The sequence below is a fragment of the Rhea pennata genome, chromosome 1 (assembly GCF_028389875.1).
Source record: "Rhea pennata isolate bPtePen1 chromosome 1, bPtePen1.pri, whole genome shotgun sequence".
NCBI classification, from domain to species: Eukaryota; Metazoa; Chordata; class Aves; order Rheiformes; family Rheidae; genus Rhea; species Rhea pennata.
Window position 1 is genome coordinate 87,088,208 of NC_084663.1, and position 19,923 is coordinate 87,108,130.

The 19,923-nt window shown below is 38.8% G+C and overlaps 1 protein-coding gene across 2 annotated transcripts in view; it reads left to right on the plus strand.

Annotated features, from left to right (window-relative positions):
* MAN1A2 (mannosidase alpha class 1A member 2) overlaps window positions 1–19,923 on the plus strand; it is a 159,195-nt gene that overhangs the window by 132,756 nt on the left and 6,516 nt on the right. The window contains exons 11-13 of one of the 2 annotated variants that reach the window (XM_062594492.1): window positions 559–778; window positions 9,700–9,872; window positions 18,058–18,173. In XM_062594492.1, coding sequence (XP_062450476.1) covers window positions 559–778; window positions 9,700–9,872; window positions 18,058–18,173 — 509 coding nt within the window. Of the gene's footprint in view, window positions 1–558; window positions 779–9,699; window positions 9,873–11,135; window positions 12,027–18,057; window positions 18,174–19,923 lie in introns of those variants that run through there. The other variant, XM_062594501.1, reaches the window with a different exon arrangement.

Sequence of the window (19,923 nt, forward strand, 5' to 3'; positions counted from 1 at the left end):
CAGTTGCTCTGACCCTTAGCCCTCCTTTGGCAGTGTGTAATAATAAAGCCGCTGGGGGCAGAAGTTAGAAAAAGGCTGGAGCATTTCTGTCTCATTCTGCTAAAGGCTGACTGAGCATACAGGTGCTGCCTTAACATATATTGTTGACCAGAAGTATCCAACATGGGTATATTTTCTGAGCATGCAGAGATAATACAGTAGAATAAATAGATACTTCTCAGAATAAATAGATACTTCTCAGAGTTAACATGCAGACAAACAGCTGTGTAAGCCATACAATATGTGCTTTGTAGCTGAATTCTTAGCTAAAATTCCAGTGTTATCTATGTTGTGACTTTCGTATAAAAGATCTCATTAGTATAGTTTAGCGGTTAAGGTATTTTTTGGGGTGTGTTGAAATTATTTTCATGTAGCTATTTGTTCCAGTGCCACTCAGAAGTGAATTTGTTAGGAAAACCTTCTTTTTGTTTTGAAAACAGTATTTTATTCTTTGAAGAAGAGTTAACATGTAAGATTTGTTTCAAACACTATTTAAAAGTTTTCTCAATCTTCTTGTAGGCCATAGAAAAACATCTCATCAGAAAGTCCAATGGAGGACTGACTTTCATTGGGGAATGGAAGAATGGGCACCTTGAAAGAAAGATGGGCCATTTGACCTGTTTTGCAGGGGGAATGTTTGCCCTTGGAGCAGATGGTTCCCGAGATGATAAAGCTGGACATTATTTGCAACTTGGAGCTGAAATTGCACATACGTGTCATGAATCATATGACAGGACAAGTAAGATACTTTGCTAATCTGGTTATTTCAATAGTTGAAATACAGAAATCGGTGGAATTATTTAAAAGGTTTGTTATGGACCTATTTCTTGTCTCCCCTGTGCTGTTTTTATACGAGCATAATTTTCCTCACTTACAAGTATTCTCTTCTGGTTTACATTATGATGAGTAGATGAAGAACTAGACTTTAAAGCTGCAAGTTTCTCAAGTTCACAGTTTTTTGGACAAGGCTTATTTTGTGTCTTTAGTAGTGACCTTGATGCATAAAGTTGGAGCGTGCTGATTCCATTTGTTGTGGCCACAAAGTCAGAAGGCAGTATTAAATCAGATGACTCTCAGACTAGTAAGCAGGAAGACCTTGAGGATTAGACTACAAGAAATAATGATTTTACCAGAAAAAAAGGTGAGAGCCATTTCTCCAATCTGAAAGTTCATGAGTTAGAAAACAGAGGAGGAGAAAGATCTGAAAATACTCTTTTATCATGGAATAGTGAGGCAATTAGATATGGCTTTGAAAAACATCAGTGCAGTCCTAATCTGTATCAGCTGAGAATTTTCAATAGCGATAATAGAATATTAACACTACCCTAGAAGACATGTATAATTTCTCATCCAGGATGCTGTGTGCTAATCTGAATTACAAGCAGAATGAATACAGAGAAGGACCAAGGGAATGATTAAAGTAATAGAGCTTTTATTTTGTAGTGAGAAACAGAGAGAGGTTGGCCTACTCAGACTAGAAGAATAATACCCAAGAAGGGGATAAATTTGCTATTCATATCAGGGGGTAAACACTGAAGAAGAAATAGACTGTTTTAAGATAATAAACAGCAAAGTTGTACCAAGAGCAAGAATTTGTAAGCTAGCTGTGAATAAATGTACGTTGGAAATTGGAAATGACTTTGTGTAGCCATCAAAAAAGCGAGCTTCTGAAATAACTTTCTAGCAGAAATAGCGAGAGCTAAAACTTAAAGTAGTTTTAAGATAAGGATTCGTGTGTTTATGTAAGGATTGCATAATACCAGTGTAAAATTGCCTATAATTTTAAGGAATTAGGTTTGATGGTTTAGGAGGGATACTTTCAGCAGTACAGCAACAGCATAAAAAAGGGAGAAAAAATAGTATTAGGATGCTTTAGAAAAAAGATAGGGAATGATATTGCAACCGTTGTTGCATTGTGGAAAAACTACATTAAAACTTTTAGTTCAGACACTTAAGAAATACTAGATTTACTGTTGTTTATGCAGCTCTAATTTTAGTCATTTAGGTGTTTATTTATTCTGTACCCTGAATAATTCAAAAACCAGTGGAATAAAAGTTTTGGTTACATATTTAGTGACTGTATAATAACACACATATGCCAGAAACAGACTGAAAGTTATACAGACAGCTCTAAATTGGGCATGTCCTAGTTTTCTTTTGCTCAGTCATGCAATCTCAGTAACATGGATTTGGGATTTTTTTTTGTCTGAGATGATTTTTCAAAGAAAGTAAAGAAGGGTGCAAAATATCAACCTCCTTGTTATGCATTAGCAGCAGGATTTGATGCAGAGTTTTATGCTTAAGTGAGAGAGCTAGCTGATTGTAGAAAAAAGGCTGTCTTCCAGGAGAAGATAGTCATCTTGGTTCAGCTGCTAGATTTATGTTTCAGTCAGCAAAGGGGGAGAGCCTTGTCTTCTCACTCTCATATAGACTTGGGAGAACTTTTACCCCCTATGGTATCCCTAGAGGAGACAGCAAGATCCTTGCTCCCTCAGGATAGGGAGCTCTCTTCAGGTAGAACAATCAATGCTGTCTTTTCCCTGGTCTTTCAAGGGTTACTCGTAATAAATACTAGTACAGACTTAAAATATTTTAGTGTCAAACTATTACTTTATGAAGCAACCTAAATTTCCTTAAGGGCTGAACATGAGAAAAGAAGAAATTGTTATTTTAATAGGTCGAGTTTCAACAAAATCAATATGAAATTTCACAGAACAAAAACACTTCTGGAAAAGAAGGGCATTATAGTGCCAAATGTTGGCAACCTGTTGCAAATACTGGAGGTATGAAGGCTGGTTTCAAAAAAGAAAAAAAAAAAAAGAAAGAAAGAAAAAGAATTCTGTGTTACTGAGAGCATCAGGCAAACTAAATACTGGATTTGCTACTATTTCTTTTTCAGAATAACATTATCATATGTAACATGGAATAACATTTCCTGAAATTCTGGTTTTAAATCTTGCTTTCCGGTGGGCCAGGTTCTTGCAATCAGAAACTAACAGTTTTACGGCCAAGATTTCTGGATAATGTTATTTCAGAGGCATTTCACCGGAGTAACTTTGCTCTAGGCATATTTTACCAGTGTACCAGTAAAATGCTGTTGTCTTGCAGTGACAATCCACACATCTGTTCAGCATTAGAGGTGATTTTATGCCATGACGCTTGTGGCTTGAGGCTTTATATACATATATATATTTTTTTAAAGCATTAATGGCATCTGCTCAGGCTCTTCCCCCTCTCATATGTGATCTTATGTCTTAAGGCAAACTTAGTCACCCTGTATGCTGCAGAGCATTTGTAGTGGCTTTAGATTTCTTCAGCAAAACAAGACTTATTTTATCAAGCAAATACAGTCCTTTCATTTGTTCTTATCTGTTTGCCTCTTTTCCTTGTTTACTTACCTTTGAGACTGCTGTTACCACAATCAGTGATAGAAGTCATCTGTTGAAATACGATTGCCCGGACTGTCATCAGTTCTAAGACTATCTGTGTGGTCCTTTGGATGTCATTGCTTCTACTGATGGCCTCTGAGACTCTTGAAATGAGACAGACAGTTGTATGAATCCTTGTCCCCTCTCTGATCTATCCCTTGATGTCAAGCATTCTGTTGCCATATGGTTTGTTTCCTCAGCAGCAGATCTTGATCATGTTTAGGAGTAGTTGTCCCAGCAGGCAGTTAGACCCTCCTCCCCCAGCTGTGACAGGTAGAAAGAGTAGAGTGTACTGCAGGAATCCCCCACAAGTTTAACTGGGTTGTAGTGCTCCCAGCTATCTTCCAAAATGCTCCCCAACTCAGGTACTTCTTTTAGGGTCCCCAGACTCATGAAAGAAAGGTATAGATTTTGCCATAAATTATTTGGGGAGGATTGAGGACCATCACTGCAAGTAAAAAGACATCCCTTTCTTTTTTCTCCCTTTTTTCTCCTTTTTTTTCCTTTTTTTCTCCCCTTTTCTCCCTTTTCTCTCATTTTTCTCTTTTCTCCTCTTTTCTCCTCTTTTTTTTAACCTCTCTACTGGTGAAAAAATGTCATACACTGCCCTGTTTTTCCTTTCTTTCCATATTAGTAAAAGCAGCCTTTTTTCCGTTTAATGAGCAAAAGTTGCCACATAGCTACAGATTTGCCCAGTGATGTTGTAGACTGATCTTACTTGTTTTAGTTTTGGCATCATTGGAACAACTGCTTTCTCCTCATATTTAGCGTATTCCTCCATCCCCTAGAGTGTGTATCAATATGTACTTGTGGGCTTTTTGAATGCTTATAGTGCCTCCTTGGGGCTTACTGAAGATTTTAGGACATTTCTCAACCTAATTTAAGGTGCGGTGCAAGTTAAAGCATGCCATCACCTTTTGCAAGGTTTGTTGTGGCGGTAACCCCATGTGAACTCTCCCAACCTGTGAATAAGGCCAGCCTCGTATCTGTGAGGCTACCTTACATGCCACAGCCTTCTGCACCTGCATGTCTTGCAAATCAAGCAAAGATACCCTGTCTCAGTTTACAAGACTCAATTTTTGCTTCATTACCCAGCCCCATTATTGTCGGTAGTTGCTGCTGCCTTAGGACCAGTCAGCATTAAGATGTAAATTTTTTTCGCAGGAGCAGATGTGGAGAAATGATGATAACCTATTTTGGAGTTCCATTTCATACATAAGCTCATTTCAGCTTGGTGATGTTGGAGATCATTGCAACTCTTCAGAGAGAAGAAAGACTTTGGTGTCTTGAATTTAAGGATACTTCATTCAACATCTCAGTTAAAACATCTAACAGGCGATAGTTACACTTTGTGGTAGACATAGACCAATTCTAGTTCAAAATGCAGTTTCTTGACTTGTGTACAGATTTTTTGATAAGAAACCTGGCCATGATAATAACCCAACTGAGGTGATGATACCTGCTTTTTCATTACACAGATGGCTGATAAATTAATCATAAGTTAAGCAAGTTAATCATTCCCTTTGGGTTAGCTTGGGCCTCTTTAACTGTGAACAGTCAAATTAAGTCTACGTCCTACAGCTTGCTGGCAGCAAATTCTGAAATCACTTCCAGACTTACCCTTGAGAGATAGATCTGGTTTTACAGAGGCTTTGCTCACATTCTTTCACATTGTTTTCTCAAATGGGGCCCAAGTCTCATGGTCTAAATATACGTTGGTCTGCCTACGTGAAAGCCACCACCTACATGGCTTGTTAAAAGTTTTATCTTAATCCTTCTAGATCTTGCTACATCATTTTTGTCCCCTTTCTCTTCAAATAGCGTTCTCTCAATACTTAAGTTAGTCATTTTGTCTCTCATGATAATGCCTGCTCAACAGTGGTGGTTAGGTCTGAGAAGTGGCACAGTCATTGTGACCATTTTCTCTGTATTTCCATAGACATTATGTCTCAGTGATGATTAGCGTCACTGCCATATAATCAATAAGAGGCTTATGCAGGGGCACAATCAGTGTGAAACTGCTCTATTGATCATCTGATTCATATCAACATTCTCCAGGAATTTTTGAGAGACAACTTCATACTCCGGAGTTGTAGGTTGAAGAAGTGGCTGAGGATATTCTGAGAAGCTCAGGATCTCACATCTGTAGAAATGCCTACAGATTCTTTTCAAGGAGGAGATCAGCCTTGGGCTCCCTGTGGGATGCCTTCCTAATCCGCTGACTGGAAAAAGCTGGTGTTCTGGGGAAGGTGAAGGCAGAGGGTGCAGCATGATTCTGATCCAGCAGTCTGAGCAAGGGAACTCTGGTTGCAGGATCCATTGAGCTGATTGGCATGAGACCAGACCCCAAGGCTCTTCCCTTTCCAGGTAATTGTGAGTGCACGTGGCACCACTTGGAATCACTCAGAGTTCAAATGGGTGTGTTGACTGTCGAAGACAGAAAGCTTGCCTGTAACCAGGAAACTCTTGTGATGTATGATTTCCATACATTACTGCTTCCTTTCTGCATTGCTTTTTTCTGTACTGTAACCTACTGATTAGATCATTGCTACAGTTATCTTAAGGCTCAGATCCTATGACAGAAGATTTTGAGGTTTCTCTGTAGTTCAATGTACTATCAATTTGGAGAGAAGGTTGAGGGAACTGAAGATACGGGGTATGCTCTGATCTGCATGCCCGAGTACTGACACAGCACAAGAAGTCATAATGCTGTCAGTGGGCAATTGTAAGGCTAAAAGATTCTAGTTTTATATACTTACAGTGCAAGGTTTCGCAAAATTTAAACTTGTGTGTAGATTGCACATCTTGGACTATTTTAGTTCCTGGGATACTAGTTTTGAGTTTTATATGCTTAATGTATACCAGTGTGAAACATGGCAAAGGCATAAAATAAAAGGCAATGTGAAATCCATGACTAGTAATGAAAAAATGGTAATGAAAAAAAGACGCCCAATGAAATTGAAAGAATAGAAATACTACTAATAAATCAGTCTGAAGAACTGGCTATCATAGAAGTTAGATTAATAAGAAAAATTATCTGTGTAGATGGCAGAATGTGCTGATTTACAGCACATAGCATTTTTAGTGAAATATACCAATCCTTATGCATAAGAATTTTTCCAGCCATTAGGTAATAGTATGTAAAATAAGTATCATCCACAGGCAAATTATTTTGTGATAGAAGTTCCTGGCACATCTTTAAAGCTTCTGACAAGAACTATCATCAGAATCTGGATACAATTCAAATCTGGAACAAATACAAATTAGCTGTTTCTATACATGTGACAATTCCAATGCAGAATAAAGCAAATTAATAAAATTTCAACTGAGATATTGTCAAGGTATGAGTAGATGCTGTCTCTGTCCCAAGACTCAGCAGCTGAATGGGCACAGATGATAGGAATAATTACTTGTTTTCCTAGGAAGTATAAAATGACCTTTTACATTGATGGAGTGGTTTAGGGAGCCTCAAACAAAAATATCTTGGAGGGTGTCTTTCTCAAATTAGCTTGACCTATATACTAATGATGTGCTGTGATTAATTTTGCGTCCCTGATTTCAGATAAACATTCAGTGAAAGTGTCACACTGCAGGGCTGGCCTGTCCTCTGACTGAGCCATCATGTAATTTCTTGGTCTGCCAAACAACATTAGAAGTAGATGTAAGTAGTTAAAGATTTAATGCACCAGCAAGCTTCAAAACAAAAGGAGTAGTAGTTTCTGAATGTGGTGCATCACTAGAACTTTCTGAAATACAGCTATTTTTATAGATAAGGATGATCTAACTGACATGATTTACTTGATCTCTAAAAGGCTTTTTCAAAGGTCTTTGTCAAAGATTTTTAAGGGAAGCAAGCAACCATAGTGTATGAAGCAAGTATTTGCATGGACTTAAAAAAAATTGGTTGTAATACAAGAAATAGAGTAGGCATAAATAGTCAGCTCTTACAATGGAAGATGGTTAACTAGTGGTGATTTCGTATATCTGTTTAGTATATCCGAAAAAGACCAGGAAAAGGGCATGAACAGTGAGGTAAGTGTGCTACTGCTGATAGTAATAATAATAATAATAAAAGACTAGTCAAGTTAGCGAAGATGAAGGAGAACTGAAAAATTTTGGAAAGACCTTAGGAGGTAGAGTAATTGAGCAATAAATTAGAAAATTAAATCCAGTGTAGTTGAAGTGAGACACCTGGGAAAAAATTATTCCTAACTTCACATATAAGATGATGAGCTCTTAACTGAGCATTACAGCTGAGGAAAGAGCTCTTGAGATTGTGAGAATACCAGCTCAGTAGCAATCAGAAAAAAAAGGGAGAGAAAAGAAAATAGAAGACATGATTATGTCACTGTATTAATCCATGGCTTACCCACACCTTCAGTGGTATGTTGGTCTTGGGCCTCCTATTTCAAAAAGGATATAGCAGAATTGGAAGAGCTGCAGAGATACCTTAAAGATAAGGAGCAGCTTCTATTCAAGGAACATCTGAGTTGCCTAGTGTTCTTCTGTCTGGAAAAGGGTTGATTTAGGTAGGGTACAACAGAAGTTTGCAAAGTCATAAAGGGATTGGAGAGAGTCAGTGGGAACCACTTGTTCACTCTCTTCTTAAACGTAAGAACTAGAGACTACTAGTCTAATAGGAACCAAGCTGAAAACAGAAAATAAATTTGTTGTGCACAGAAGAGGTAGTGGAGAGGTGGAACTCTTTACCAGCAGATATTTTGGATGCTTAAGGTTTGCACAGATTTAAGGAAATGCCAAATAAGTACTTGGAAAAGAAATCTATTAAGAATTACTGACCATATAAAAATGTACGTCTAGTTTTGAAGAGCCCTTGAGTGAGTCTCCTCACTGGGAGACTAATGGAGAAGCTAGAAGGGTGTCATAGATGCTTATACTGTTCTTACTCTTCCCTAGACATCTAATTTTGACTGCTGTTAGGGAAATGATACTGAACCAGGCAGAACTTCCACGTGGCCCAATATGGGATTCTTATGTAGTGGAACTCTGAATCTGATCTCATTAATTTTGCTGTAAGATTTGTAAAAATTTTCAGTAAAACAGATTAAATGGCCTATTTTCAAATACACATTGTAGACATTTCCTGATGGAGTTTTCCTTACCAAGTGTGAGGCTGAAGCACAGCTTTTTGTGTTTCTCTGTTTATGTACAGAACCACTCTCCCTTGGAACAAAAAGAAAAAGGAACTTTTCTGAAGATTTTTTACTGGGGCGCACAGTACACGATGCTCAAATTTTTTAATTGTAATATTCTAAGGTTCTCCTTTCAGACTCATGAGACTATGGTTAATTTGAGCCTCTAGCCCATAGGAAATATATGATTAATCTGTTTGATACTTTTCAAAGCTTAAGCACAACTTAAGAGTTCAAGCCCTTAGAAATTCTCTGCGAAAGCAAAGGTTTGGGTGCTGCTTTAGATAAGAGTGCATGATTTATGTGAAATCTGAAGAATAATATGTAGCTCTGTGATTAAAAATGTAAGTAAACTATCTCCATTCACTGGTTCGTCACATTATAGACAATATTTTTACAGATACTTTTTTTTTATACAAATAGTATGCCAGAGGCTGGTATAGTGCCATTGTAGCTTCCCTTAGGGCAGAAATCATGACTCTCATAGTTCAGAGATTTTCAAGTCTGGCTAAGTTTTTGTTGCCTACTTTTATTTGACATTTTAATGTGACAATTTTACATTATAAAGCACATCAGTTGTGGTGAGCTAAGTTGATTTTCCTAAACCAAGAGAGTTTGGATGAAATGCAGGTTATTTAGGGTGGTGATACCTGTTCTTGTACTAAGATCTTTTCCCACTGTGCTGGGTGAGGTCAAAGGGTATTAAAACCTCTGCAAACCTTTTTGGATTTTTTTTCTTTTTGCTCATATAAGGAACTAACATCAGTCACTTTAATTTTGTCCTATAATTGAATGTATTAATATGTTTATATTCTTAGTATTTCATTAGTTTTCAAGAGGATTACTGTATTCCTGGCAAGATGGGTCATTTCTCACAGAAACTGGATTAATTATGAATAAGAAAATTTACAAGCCTCAACAACAGGGAATATTTGTGAGATAGCTTAAAGAAAAGCTAGTTTCTGCTTTCCTCACATGCTTAGGGTGCAACAGCCCTTTACCTCCCAGCTTCCCTACCTTCAAAGATTTGTAAGGATTATATTTTTCTCTTTTTTTTTCTATCTTTCTTTCCTCTGCAGCATTAAAGCTGGGTCCAGAAGCATTCAAATTTGACGGTGGCATAGAAGCGGTGGCAGTACGACAGAATGAAAAATATTACATTCTAAGACCAGAGGTGATTGAGACCTACTGGTATATGTGGAGATTCACACATGATCCCAAGTACAGGCAGTGGGGCTGGGAGGCAACACAGGTAACTATTAATTAGCCATCCGTAAACTAATTGTATTTTTCTTTCCTTCTGTAGCCACTTTCATCCAGTGATACTGAAATACTTCAAATAATAATTGATTTTCATTAGCTCTGTAAACTAGGGTGTGGTTGGGGCTGAGGGCACTTACTCCTGTTTTGTAACTGCTGAAACAGATGCACAGGTCAATGATGTGTTCTGCCTTATACAGCTGATGAGTTCAGGCCTGGAAATAACCACTAGTCATGGCTTCTACTGTAATCAGTAGTCCACAGCCCACAGAAAAGGTAATTTATCCTGGGAAATGAAGGGAAATTTTAATAACTTTGGTTAAGCATGTGTTTTAGCACTCAGTGTAGGTTAAAAGGCCTTGCCATTAGGTTGTCACCGTGTTTGCTGCTGAAACACAATTAGTGGGACAACTAGTCTTAATTTGCAAGACAAAATAGTATATGCTTACATATATGCATTGGTATGCTCACTTTTGCTTATCCTAGTTGTGTCACTGTAAGGAAAAATTTGCCAGGCAGTTTAGACTCAGTTTACTTAATTCTAATGAAAAAAATATAGCATCCCAGCAATTAGACCATGAAAGGCATAAAGGGAAGTAAATAAATAAGCATACGTAGGGCAGAATTAAAAAAAATGTTACTAGGACATTTGAGAGGTTATTGCTCTTCTGTATAGTTGCTCTGGTGGTTTTATATCTGGTCGTTATATATTTGAATCAAGTTCCTGAGTGTAAAAATGCTCTTGAGCTTTTCATGTTGGAAATGCTTGTACTGGTCTACGGAAGCTCAGATTCATTGTAGACCCTTTAACACAGATCTGTAATCTTGACTTTCCTTCATTCATCCTTTGTACATAGATGGATAGCTCCTTTGCCTGATATTTACAGATTATAGGCCATGTGAATAATTAGACTTCATTTTCATGTTGAAATATACTATTATAATCATAATTATATGTAATCTCAGAAAGATTTCCCATTTTCAATGCTTCCTAGGACTGAACTGTGAACCTTTTGAGGTCTCATGCGTCTCACTGCTTCCACCTGCTGGTCTGTAGTAAGGCCATGCAAAACTATTTTGTGGGCCAGGCAGGTTTCTGCTCCTCTTCAAGATCTGAGCAGGCAAGGGACCACTGCAACTCCTCCACTTCCCAGCTGTAGATCCAGCAGTTTTTCATAATGTAACTCAAGCACTTTTGGAGTTGAGAATAAGCAGTAAAGATAACAAGACACTAATGATCTTTTTTTTACCACAGACAGGCAAATGAGATGAGGGAAGAACAAGGGAAGAGGAGGACGAGAGCTTGGAGGAAATTTATTTTGTGGGCCAAAACCAGGGTGCTCAGTTTAGCTCCAGAGGCAAGAGACCCAGAAAAAGTTCTTGGAACCAGAAGAGATCTCTTGAGAAATTTATGTTGATCATAGTGAAGATAATTAAGGCAGGCTTCCTGTTCCAAGTCCAGAACATTTAGTTCATCTCATCTACCCTTTCCATAGGGCAGTTACTGTTGTGTAGAAAAATCCGAATGTTACAAGATGATGTCTTAGTCTTGGTTAAGATTTTGCCTTGTAGATCATACAAGTTTTTTTATATATTTTTAAATCAATTAATTGTTGTTTGGCAGAGGTTCTCCCTCTCCTACAAGTGTACTTTGGAATCCATTATTGCTATCTTGAAAATATCAAATATGAAAAGTAGTGGATTTAGTAACCACTGTTAACCACCATGCATACTGTTAATGCTTGCTAACCTAATACTAGCTCCTGTCAGAAACTCTTGCTCTCTTGCTAGATGATCTAGCTGATATTAGGGATCTATGTACTAGACTGAAGAATGCACAAATGTAAGTTTTTCAGACCAGGATTTGTTTCTTAGTTGTACTGCAGAGTATGTTTTTGAACAGTGTTTGGTTCAGTTTTTTCCACCTGTCTTTATATCCTGTTCCCCATTAATGCTTTCAAACCAAACACTTCCCCCCAGCCCCCAACTTTTCCTGTATGTGGGTAGGATTTTATTTTATTTTATCCTATCATCAACTTCTGTGGGAGTAGTGTAAATTAAACAGCCCATATTCTTAACCCTCTCTGTCTTTACAGAGTTCTTTTTCTATGTTTTTCCTCAATAAAGAGTTTCTTTATCCAACATACCCATTTCTTTTGGTAGTTTGTTCATTATTTAATTGATTTATGTTCAAGGATCACCTCTTCCAAGCTCAAGAATAGTCCATCCCAACAAACAGGAAATCAAGCAAAGGTGGCAGGAGGCCTGCATAGATGAACAAGGGGCTTGTGACTAAACTCAAACATAACACAGAGGAAATATTATGGTTAGAAGCAGGAACAGGTAGTCCAGGGGGAATAAAGAGGCACTCTGTGAGCGTGCAGGGATGAGATTAGGAGGGCTAAAGGCTATCACTTGAAACTGGCAAGGGATGTGAAAGGCAACAAGAAAGTCTTCTGTAAGTACATAAACAGCCAAAGGAAGGCTGGGAAAGTGTGGGCCCACTGCCAAATGATGCAGAGAGCTTGGTGACAAAGAGAGAAAATGCCTTCTTCACCTCAGTTTTTATTGGTAAGACCGACCCTCAGGAATCCTGGGCCCCAAAGGCAAGTGGGAAATGCTGGAGCAATAAAGATTTACCCATAGTGGAGGAGGATCACTTGAACTGTATGTACACAAGTGCTGAGGGAGCTGGCCAGGGTCCAGGGTCCCAATTATCTTCAAAAGGTGATGGTGATCAGGAGAGATTCCAGAGGACTGGAAGAGAGCAAATCTTACCCATGTCTTTAAGAAGGGCAAGAAGGGAGATCCAGGGAACTGCCGGCCAGTCGGCATCCCTTTGATCCCTGTAAGGTGATGGAGCAACTAATCCTAGATAGTATTTTGAGACACACGAAGTGTGTGAAGGTGCTTGAGAGAAATCAGCATGGATTTATGAAGGGGAAATTGTGCTTAACCAACCTGATAGCCTTCTATGATGAGATGACTGGCTTGGTGGGTGAGGGGAGAGCAGTGGATGTCATTTGCCTTGACTTTAGGAAGACATTTGACACTTGTCTCTTATGCTGTCCTCACAGACAAGCTGATGAAGTGTGGGCTAGATCAGTGGTTAGTGAGGTGGACTGAAAACTGACTGAACTGCTGGGCTCAAAGGGTTTTGATCAGTGGCACAAAATCCAGCTGGAGGCCAGTCACTAGTAGTGTTCCCCAGGAGTCAGTACTGAGACCAGTGTTACTTAACCTTTTCGTTAATGACCTGGATGATGTGGCAAACGGGTACCCTCAGCAAGTTCGTTGATGATACAAAGCTAGGAGAAGTGCTGATGCACCAAATGGTTGTGCTGCTATTCAGAAGACTCTCAGCAGGTTTGAGAAATGGGCAGTGGGGAATCTCTTGAAATTCAGCAAAGGAAAGTTGGAGACCTGGAGAGGAATAACCCTATGCATTGGTACAGGTTGGGGGCCAACTAGCTCAAGAGCACCTTTGCAGAGAAGGACCTGGGATTCTGGTGGACAAGCTAAACATGGGCCAGCAATGTGCTGCATGGCAAAGAAGGTCTCTGGTATCCTGATTTGCATTAGGATGAGCATTGCTAGCAGGTCAAGGGAGGGGATCCTTCCCCTCTACTCAGCACTGGTGATGACAGATCTGGAGTACTCTGTCCAGTTCTGGGCTCCCCAATACAAGACGTGAAACGAGTCTCCTTCTATGGAGATATTCAAGGCCCGCCTGGATGCAACCCTGTCTAACATGCTCTAGGTGACTAGGGGGTTGGACTAGATGATCTCCCAACCTTACTGATTCTATGATTCTACTGGAGCGAGTCCAGCAAAAGGCCACAAAAATGATTAAGGGACTGCAACAGCTCTCATAATGAAAAGAGGCTTGAGAGAGCTGGCACTGTTTAGCCTGGAGAAGAGAAGGCTTAGGGGACCTTATCAATGTTTATAAACCTTGCAAGGGTGTAAAGAAGATTGAGCCAGACTCTTATCAGTAGTACCCAGTGACAGGACAAGAAGCAGCAGGCACAAATTGAAACACAGCAAATTCCATCTGAACTTAAGTAGTTGAACACTGGAACAAAGTACCCAGAGAGGTTGTGGTGCCTCCATCCTTGGAGATACTCAAAACCTGACTGGACACAGTCCTGGGCACCCTGCTGTGTGACCCTGCTTGAGATCCCTCTAGAGGTCCCTTCCAACACCAAATATTCTGTGATTCTGTGATTACCTGCAGTGGTAAAAATGTGTACTTTATTTCCCATTTGAATTTGTCCAGTTTTACTGGACAGTTTTACTGTCAACTACTACTTTGCTATGACTTCCTATACCAAATTAAAATGGTTTTTATTACCCGTGTTTTCTTCCCAAAGAGATTTTGTAGATTGTAATAAACTTACAACTCAGTCTTTTTAAGATACTAAACAAATTGTACTTCCACTGTAAAGCATTTTCTCCAAATGTCTGCACCTACCTCAGTTCTTCATCAACCTTCAAAAGGATTTTTTCCTTTTTTAGTGAAAAGGATTATTTTTGAAAAATAATTTCTAGAATGATGCATTCCAATCTTGACTTTTCCCACAGCCTTGTGCAAAAGTAAAACTATATCCCTGCTACTGTTCACTATCCCTATGCGTGTGCCTGCATTCTAGCAGGAACTCATACTGTGTTGTTTGTTATAGCCACTGAATTTTTACCTGTCTCTACCTTCCAGGCTAATCTTGCTCTGTAGTTACAAATCCTTTATTCCCTGATTTAGGGTTTTGTACCTGGTTGTATGAAAGTTATTTTGTTGGGACCTCAGTTACCATTGTTACCATTAGATAACCACTAGATCACACTGACTAATATGATTAGCTATTCACCTGGTTTTGTGTCATTTTTGTGCACATCATTGCAATGGTTGATAAAACTTTGAATTGTACAGGGCTTAGGACCACTCCCTGTGGATCTCTGTGAGAAGCAGCTGTATTCAGTGATGATTTTACATTGCCAATTCCTTTTTAGAGCACTATCAGGCAGTTTTAAATTGAAATAACAATATTGATGTGGTATACTGCTGTTTTTTCTTATCAGAATGTCTTATGGTACCGTGTCAATTGCTTTAGAAACTTTTAAGTTTATTACACCTCTGCAGTTACCTTTATCTACCAATTTGTGTCTCTTCTCAAAGAATGAAAACAAACTTGCTAACAAGACCTTTTTTTCTATGAAACCGTACTGTTTGGTGTTAATTTCTTATTCTTCTATATTCTTCTTATATGTAAATGTTCCCATAGCTGTCTGGGACTGATATCAAGCATGCTAGCCTAAAATTATCCAATCAACCTGCCAGTGCTTCTTAATATTAACACTACCTTAATCCCCTTGCAGTCCTCTAGGACTTCCTGTATTCTGTGGTACAATAAAAATGAACATCATTTGGTCAAGGAAACAAGTATACAGCTCTTGGTTAAAGAGTAGCCAGATGGTGAATCAAATGCCTCTGCATCAAGTATTTTGAATGTTTGTATGCAGATGAAATGCTACATCTTTCAAACATCTTTTAAGTAGCTTGCCTACAGCGCCAGACTTTTCAGACAGTGTCTAAAATTCTGTACAACTCTGAAACAAAGGCATATTTATTTATCTGTACTTGCATGAATAGCTATACTGCAGTCTCTCAGTAGGATTTTTCCTCTACTGTTCATTACCACCTGGAGTGTCTAGATCGCTGATCAGTTAGGATAAATCCTCTGCCTATTTTCAACTCCAGTCTAGCTTGAGTCTGTCTCCCCAAGGAGAAATTTCTGAAGATATAAGACTGCTTGGTGATTACAAGGTGGGGGGAAAGATCTATGCCAGTCATGCTCTTTCTTTCTTAAGAGTTCTAGGGCTGCTAGCTTCACCTGTGTTGCACTTCTCAGTTATGTGAGCATGAAACCTCTAGCATAGAGCAGCATCTCAGTGCTATACCTCATCTGCAGTCTCCAGAATAAGTGAGTCATGTCTCTTACACTGACTGAGGAAGTCAATTCTTTAGGAAAAAGAGGAACAATGTCCTAACAGTGGTAGCATATTTTCCTTCTTTTCATCTGGCCACAATCACTAGCAGAGTTATTCTGCCTGTGCTGTGGCACACAGTGTGAGGGATGCTGAGTAGCTGACCAGTGAGACATCTGCAGGACCAGATCCTGTATGCTAGAAATACTGTTGGTCAGGATAGGTCAGATATACTTTTCCAGACTTTGGAGAAAATCAGATCAACTCACATCCCAACATGTGGACAGTCCTAGTGCACCCCTAGCCTGCTCCCATAATCAGATCTGAAATGATTTCATCCAGACCCTTCCTTCTAGACTTCAGTTTCAAAAAAAAAAAAAAAAAAAAAAAAAAAAGTGTTTCCATCCAAACTTCAAGAAAGCTCTACTTGAGATAAGCAAATAGAGAAGACTTTACAACAAAAGACAGTTCCTTTCTTGGCATCAGCTCAGGCTCCAGAGCCACAGGCATTTCAGTAACATGCTTTTGCCAGCTTCTCTTCTGACTTCTTTAAAGATCTCAATCTTCAGAAATTCAAATGAACTTTGTACACTAAGCGTTATTCTTTGGTCTGTGCACTACCTTACATCTCCACAGAGTACGAATATGTACATGGAGGAAGTTAGCTGTAGTACCTGGTGTGTTGTGACTTACTGTCCCAGCTACTTTGCTTATTTGCCTTTTCATTTTTTCTTCTAATTTCACCAATGGTATCTACCAGCATTTTTCATGCATGTATCCAGTAGGAAATTGTCTTTTGTTTCTCTGTATTTCTTATGTACAGAGGCTTCAGCAAGGACCTTGAAGAGTTAATTTTGACTGAATTTTTCTCTGCATAAAAACAGAGATCATTCAAAATACAGTTGAGTATAACTAGCAGAAATCAGAATTAACAGAATTCCAGGCCTAAAGCACCATGCAGCAAGAAACTTCATGCAGACTAATGGGCCAAATCATAGATTACTGAACTACAGGTAGCTTTGTTCAGTGGTTGATAATGACAGACATCCTGAGCCAAACAGTCCTTCATCACTGTGCCTTTTCTATCCCTGCGTGAATCTACTAAAAGAGTTGGTGTTTGCAGAGGTGGAACTGCCAAAGCAGCAGGGAAGCATAAATAACCTGTGAATCATTTCAGGGTCATTGTTTGTGGACTGGTTCTGATAACCAAGATCCTTGTGTGCCCTAAGATTGTGCATGTGGGTAGAATGATGAAAGCTTAGACAAGAAGGGCTCTGAGTTGCTAATGCATTCTTTCCAATCCCCTCTTCCATTGTGCTTTTTGCAGTAGTATGTGGGATCTGACTAGCTCCCAACCTATGGGCATAATGGATGATTTGGGAATTCAGGACCCAGTGGACCCTTTCTGCATGGAAAGGGTCAAAAGGGTGAAAGTCTGTTGGCCCCTTTTCTCCCTGGTTTATGGATTTAGGCTGCATGCTTTAAAAATAAAGAGCTCCTCTGCAGTCCAACACACAAGCTGATTTGAGTTTCAACCTTATAAAGGGGAAACAGAGAATAGCACATGAAGGGGATGGAAATACAGGGAGAAAGCAAGAACTAGAAGAGTTTATAAGATGAAATCAACAGTCCTCAAAGATGAGTACAGTATTTTATCCCTGCTTTAAGTGAATTCCTACAACAGACCACTAGTCACAGAGTTCCTGCAGCTCTTCAGACTTTCAGCTGTAAAATCCATGGATATGTTTGTAATTTCCAGTGCTCCTCGTAGTAGATTGCATTAGTTGATTGACGGGTGATCTACTCAGTGTTATATATGAACAGCCATTTGAGCTCAGACCACAGGTCTACGGAGTTCGTGTCATGTCATCAATATCAATCAACAGTGAATACCTAGGAAAGAAAGTATTCTTCCCCAGCATACTACCTGTAGCAGTTTACCAGATATGGTGTCTTTAACAGAGGTTTTACATCTGTATTTGTCCAGTCTCCCCTATCTCCCCCTCCTTTTTTTTGTCAGCGTAAACTTTTAACATCCACAGCTTCCTCTTCACAACAGAGTTATGCAGCATGGGAAGAGCTATCTCCTTTTGTTTCTTATGAGCCTGTGTTGATCAAGCCTAATTCTTCCATGTTTCCAAATTTTGTTCTACAAATAAAATATTTCCCTTTTGTTTTATCCTTCCTCTTTACAGGCCATTGACAAGTATTGCCGAGTCAGCGGTGGCTTTTCTGGGGTCAAGGATGTCTATTCCTCATCTCCTGTATATGATGACGTACAGCAGAGCTTTTTCCTTGCTGAAACTTTGAAGTAAGCTGTCTTCACTCTTGCATCATCCTGCAGAAGCTAACGTCTAAGGTCTAGAAGAATATGTGGGCTTAACAGATAATCTGTTGTCTATCACAGTGGTTTGTTTTTTTTTTTTCCAACCTCAGGCTCTTAGGTCAGGCCATTTACCAGAAGAAAATATAAATAGGGTCTCCTATACAAGCATCTTATGTTGAGGGGGCTTTAGTTTTGAAGACCTGTTTCATTTCTGGCTTTACAACAGAGATGTTATCTCCTTCCAACAAATTTCCTTTGGAATTAAAAGGGAGTAAATGGGGAAAAAGGCATGGAACAAAAGCCCTCTGGATGATTTCTATGTGTTCATCCCACAACATATTTTTCAGATTTTTCTATTTTTTTTAATGTAAGCCAGCATATCAGGCCTTTTATTTTAAAATCTTTATTATTATTATGCAATATATATTATTTTTTATTGTTTATTTATACAATTTTAATAATTTTATGATTTTATATGCTTCTGATTTAAAATTCTTTTTAATATTTCCGATTTAGTCAAACCTGTAGGATATATTTAGTCTGTCCTTTAGAGACCATTGCACTCTGTTGTATATTTTGTTCAAGGTGAAGCATTCCAAGTATTTGGTCTTCCACTACCTTTCTTTCTTTGTGAATTGTGCAATTCTAGAAGAGAAACATCTGAATTTGTTATATTCCTTACCTCTTTTTTTCCTTCTTTATTGGTTTTTGGAGAATATTTTACTTAGTTAAGGCCATGGACAGAAGCCACTGTTGCCAGTGTGAATGAGGCTAAAGGCTGATGTTAGGAGACTTGGTTATTTTTTCTACTTCCATATCTGTGCTGCTTTCTGTCAGCATGTGATGGAAGAGATGATACGTACGTTGTTGCACAAACCTGTCAGCTGTTAAGATTCATTAACATGCCCTTTCTATCTTTACAGCCTAGTGATATGAAGAGGAAACTGTTGTAACCATTTGGCAGTTTAACATCACATACAGGTTTTTCAGAAATAGGCAGCTCTTCTATACAGCAGAAGAGTTTACAATATCAGATTTTGATGTTTTAGCTGCAACTGATGTCCAAAGATTAATTTTGGCTATTGGGAGCTCAAAATGCAAAGGGGAGAAATATGGTCCTGACAGTAGCAGCGCTGGTGCCTGCTCCAGGCAGCTCAACATATTTTACTGGCAAGGAGGGACTCTGAGTTCATTATGTGTAAGGGAGGATTTGGATAATTCTGTCCTTCTATTGCCTCCTTTCTAGATTCCTCCCAAATATTCACACTATCTTGTTTTCTAGTGTTACTATTGAACAAAGTAAGTCAGCCTCTGCTGCCTTCTATGCCATCTTCATTAATTTTATTTCACTTATTCCTCTGAATTTGTTTTCTGGAGCTGAAAAGCTATACTTCCAAAGAGAGAGGCAGCAGTATCAAACAGATAGTCAGAGAAGCAATACCTCCCAGGGAGCTGATTTGGTATGATACATTTCCCTATAAAAGCCAAATCAGAGAATGAAGGCTGCTCCTGTGGGACTTGTATGGTGACAGGAATGACTGTTGCACTATTGCCAGAATCTGTCTAGATCTTAAATGATCTCAAGGTGATCTTAAAACTCACTGACTGATCACACAGTATGTGGATATACTGTAGTGCCAGTATTATAATAGAAGGTCATTCTGAGGAGTAGCTCAAAAATGGTTTACTAGCGTTTGGTCTGGATCATTTTCCAGTTGTGGAGCAAAATGAAGTT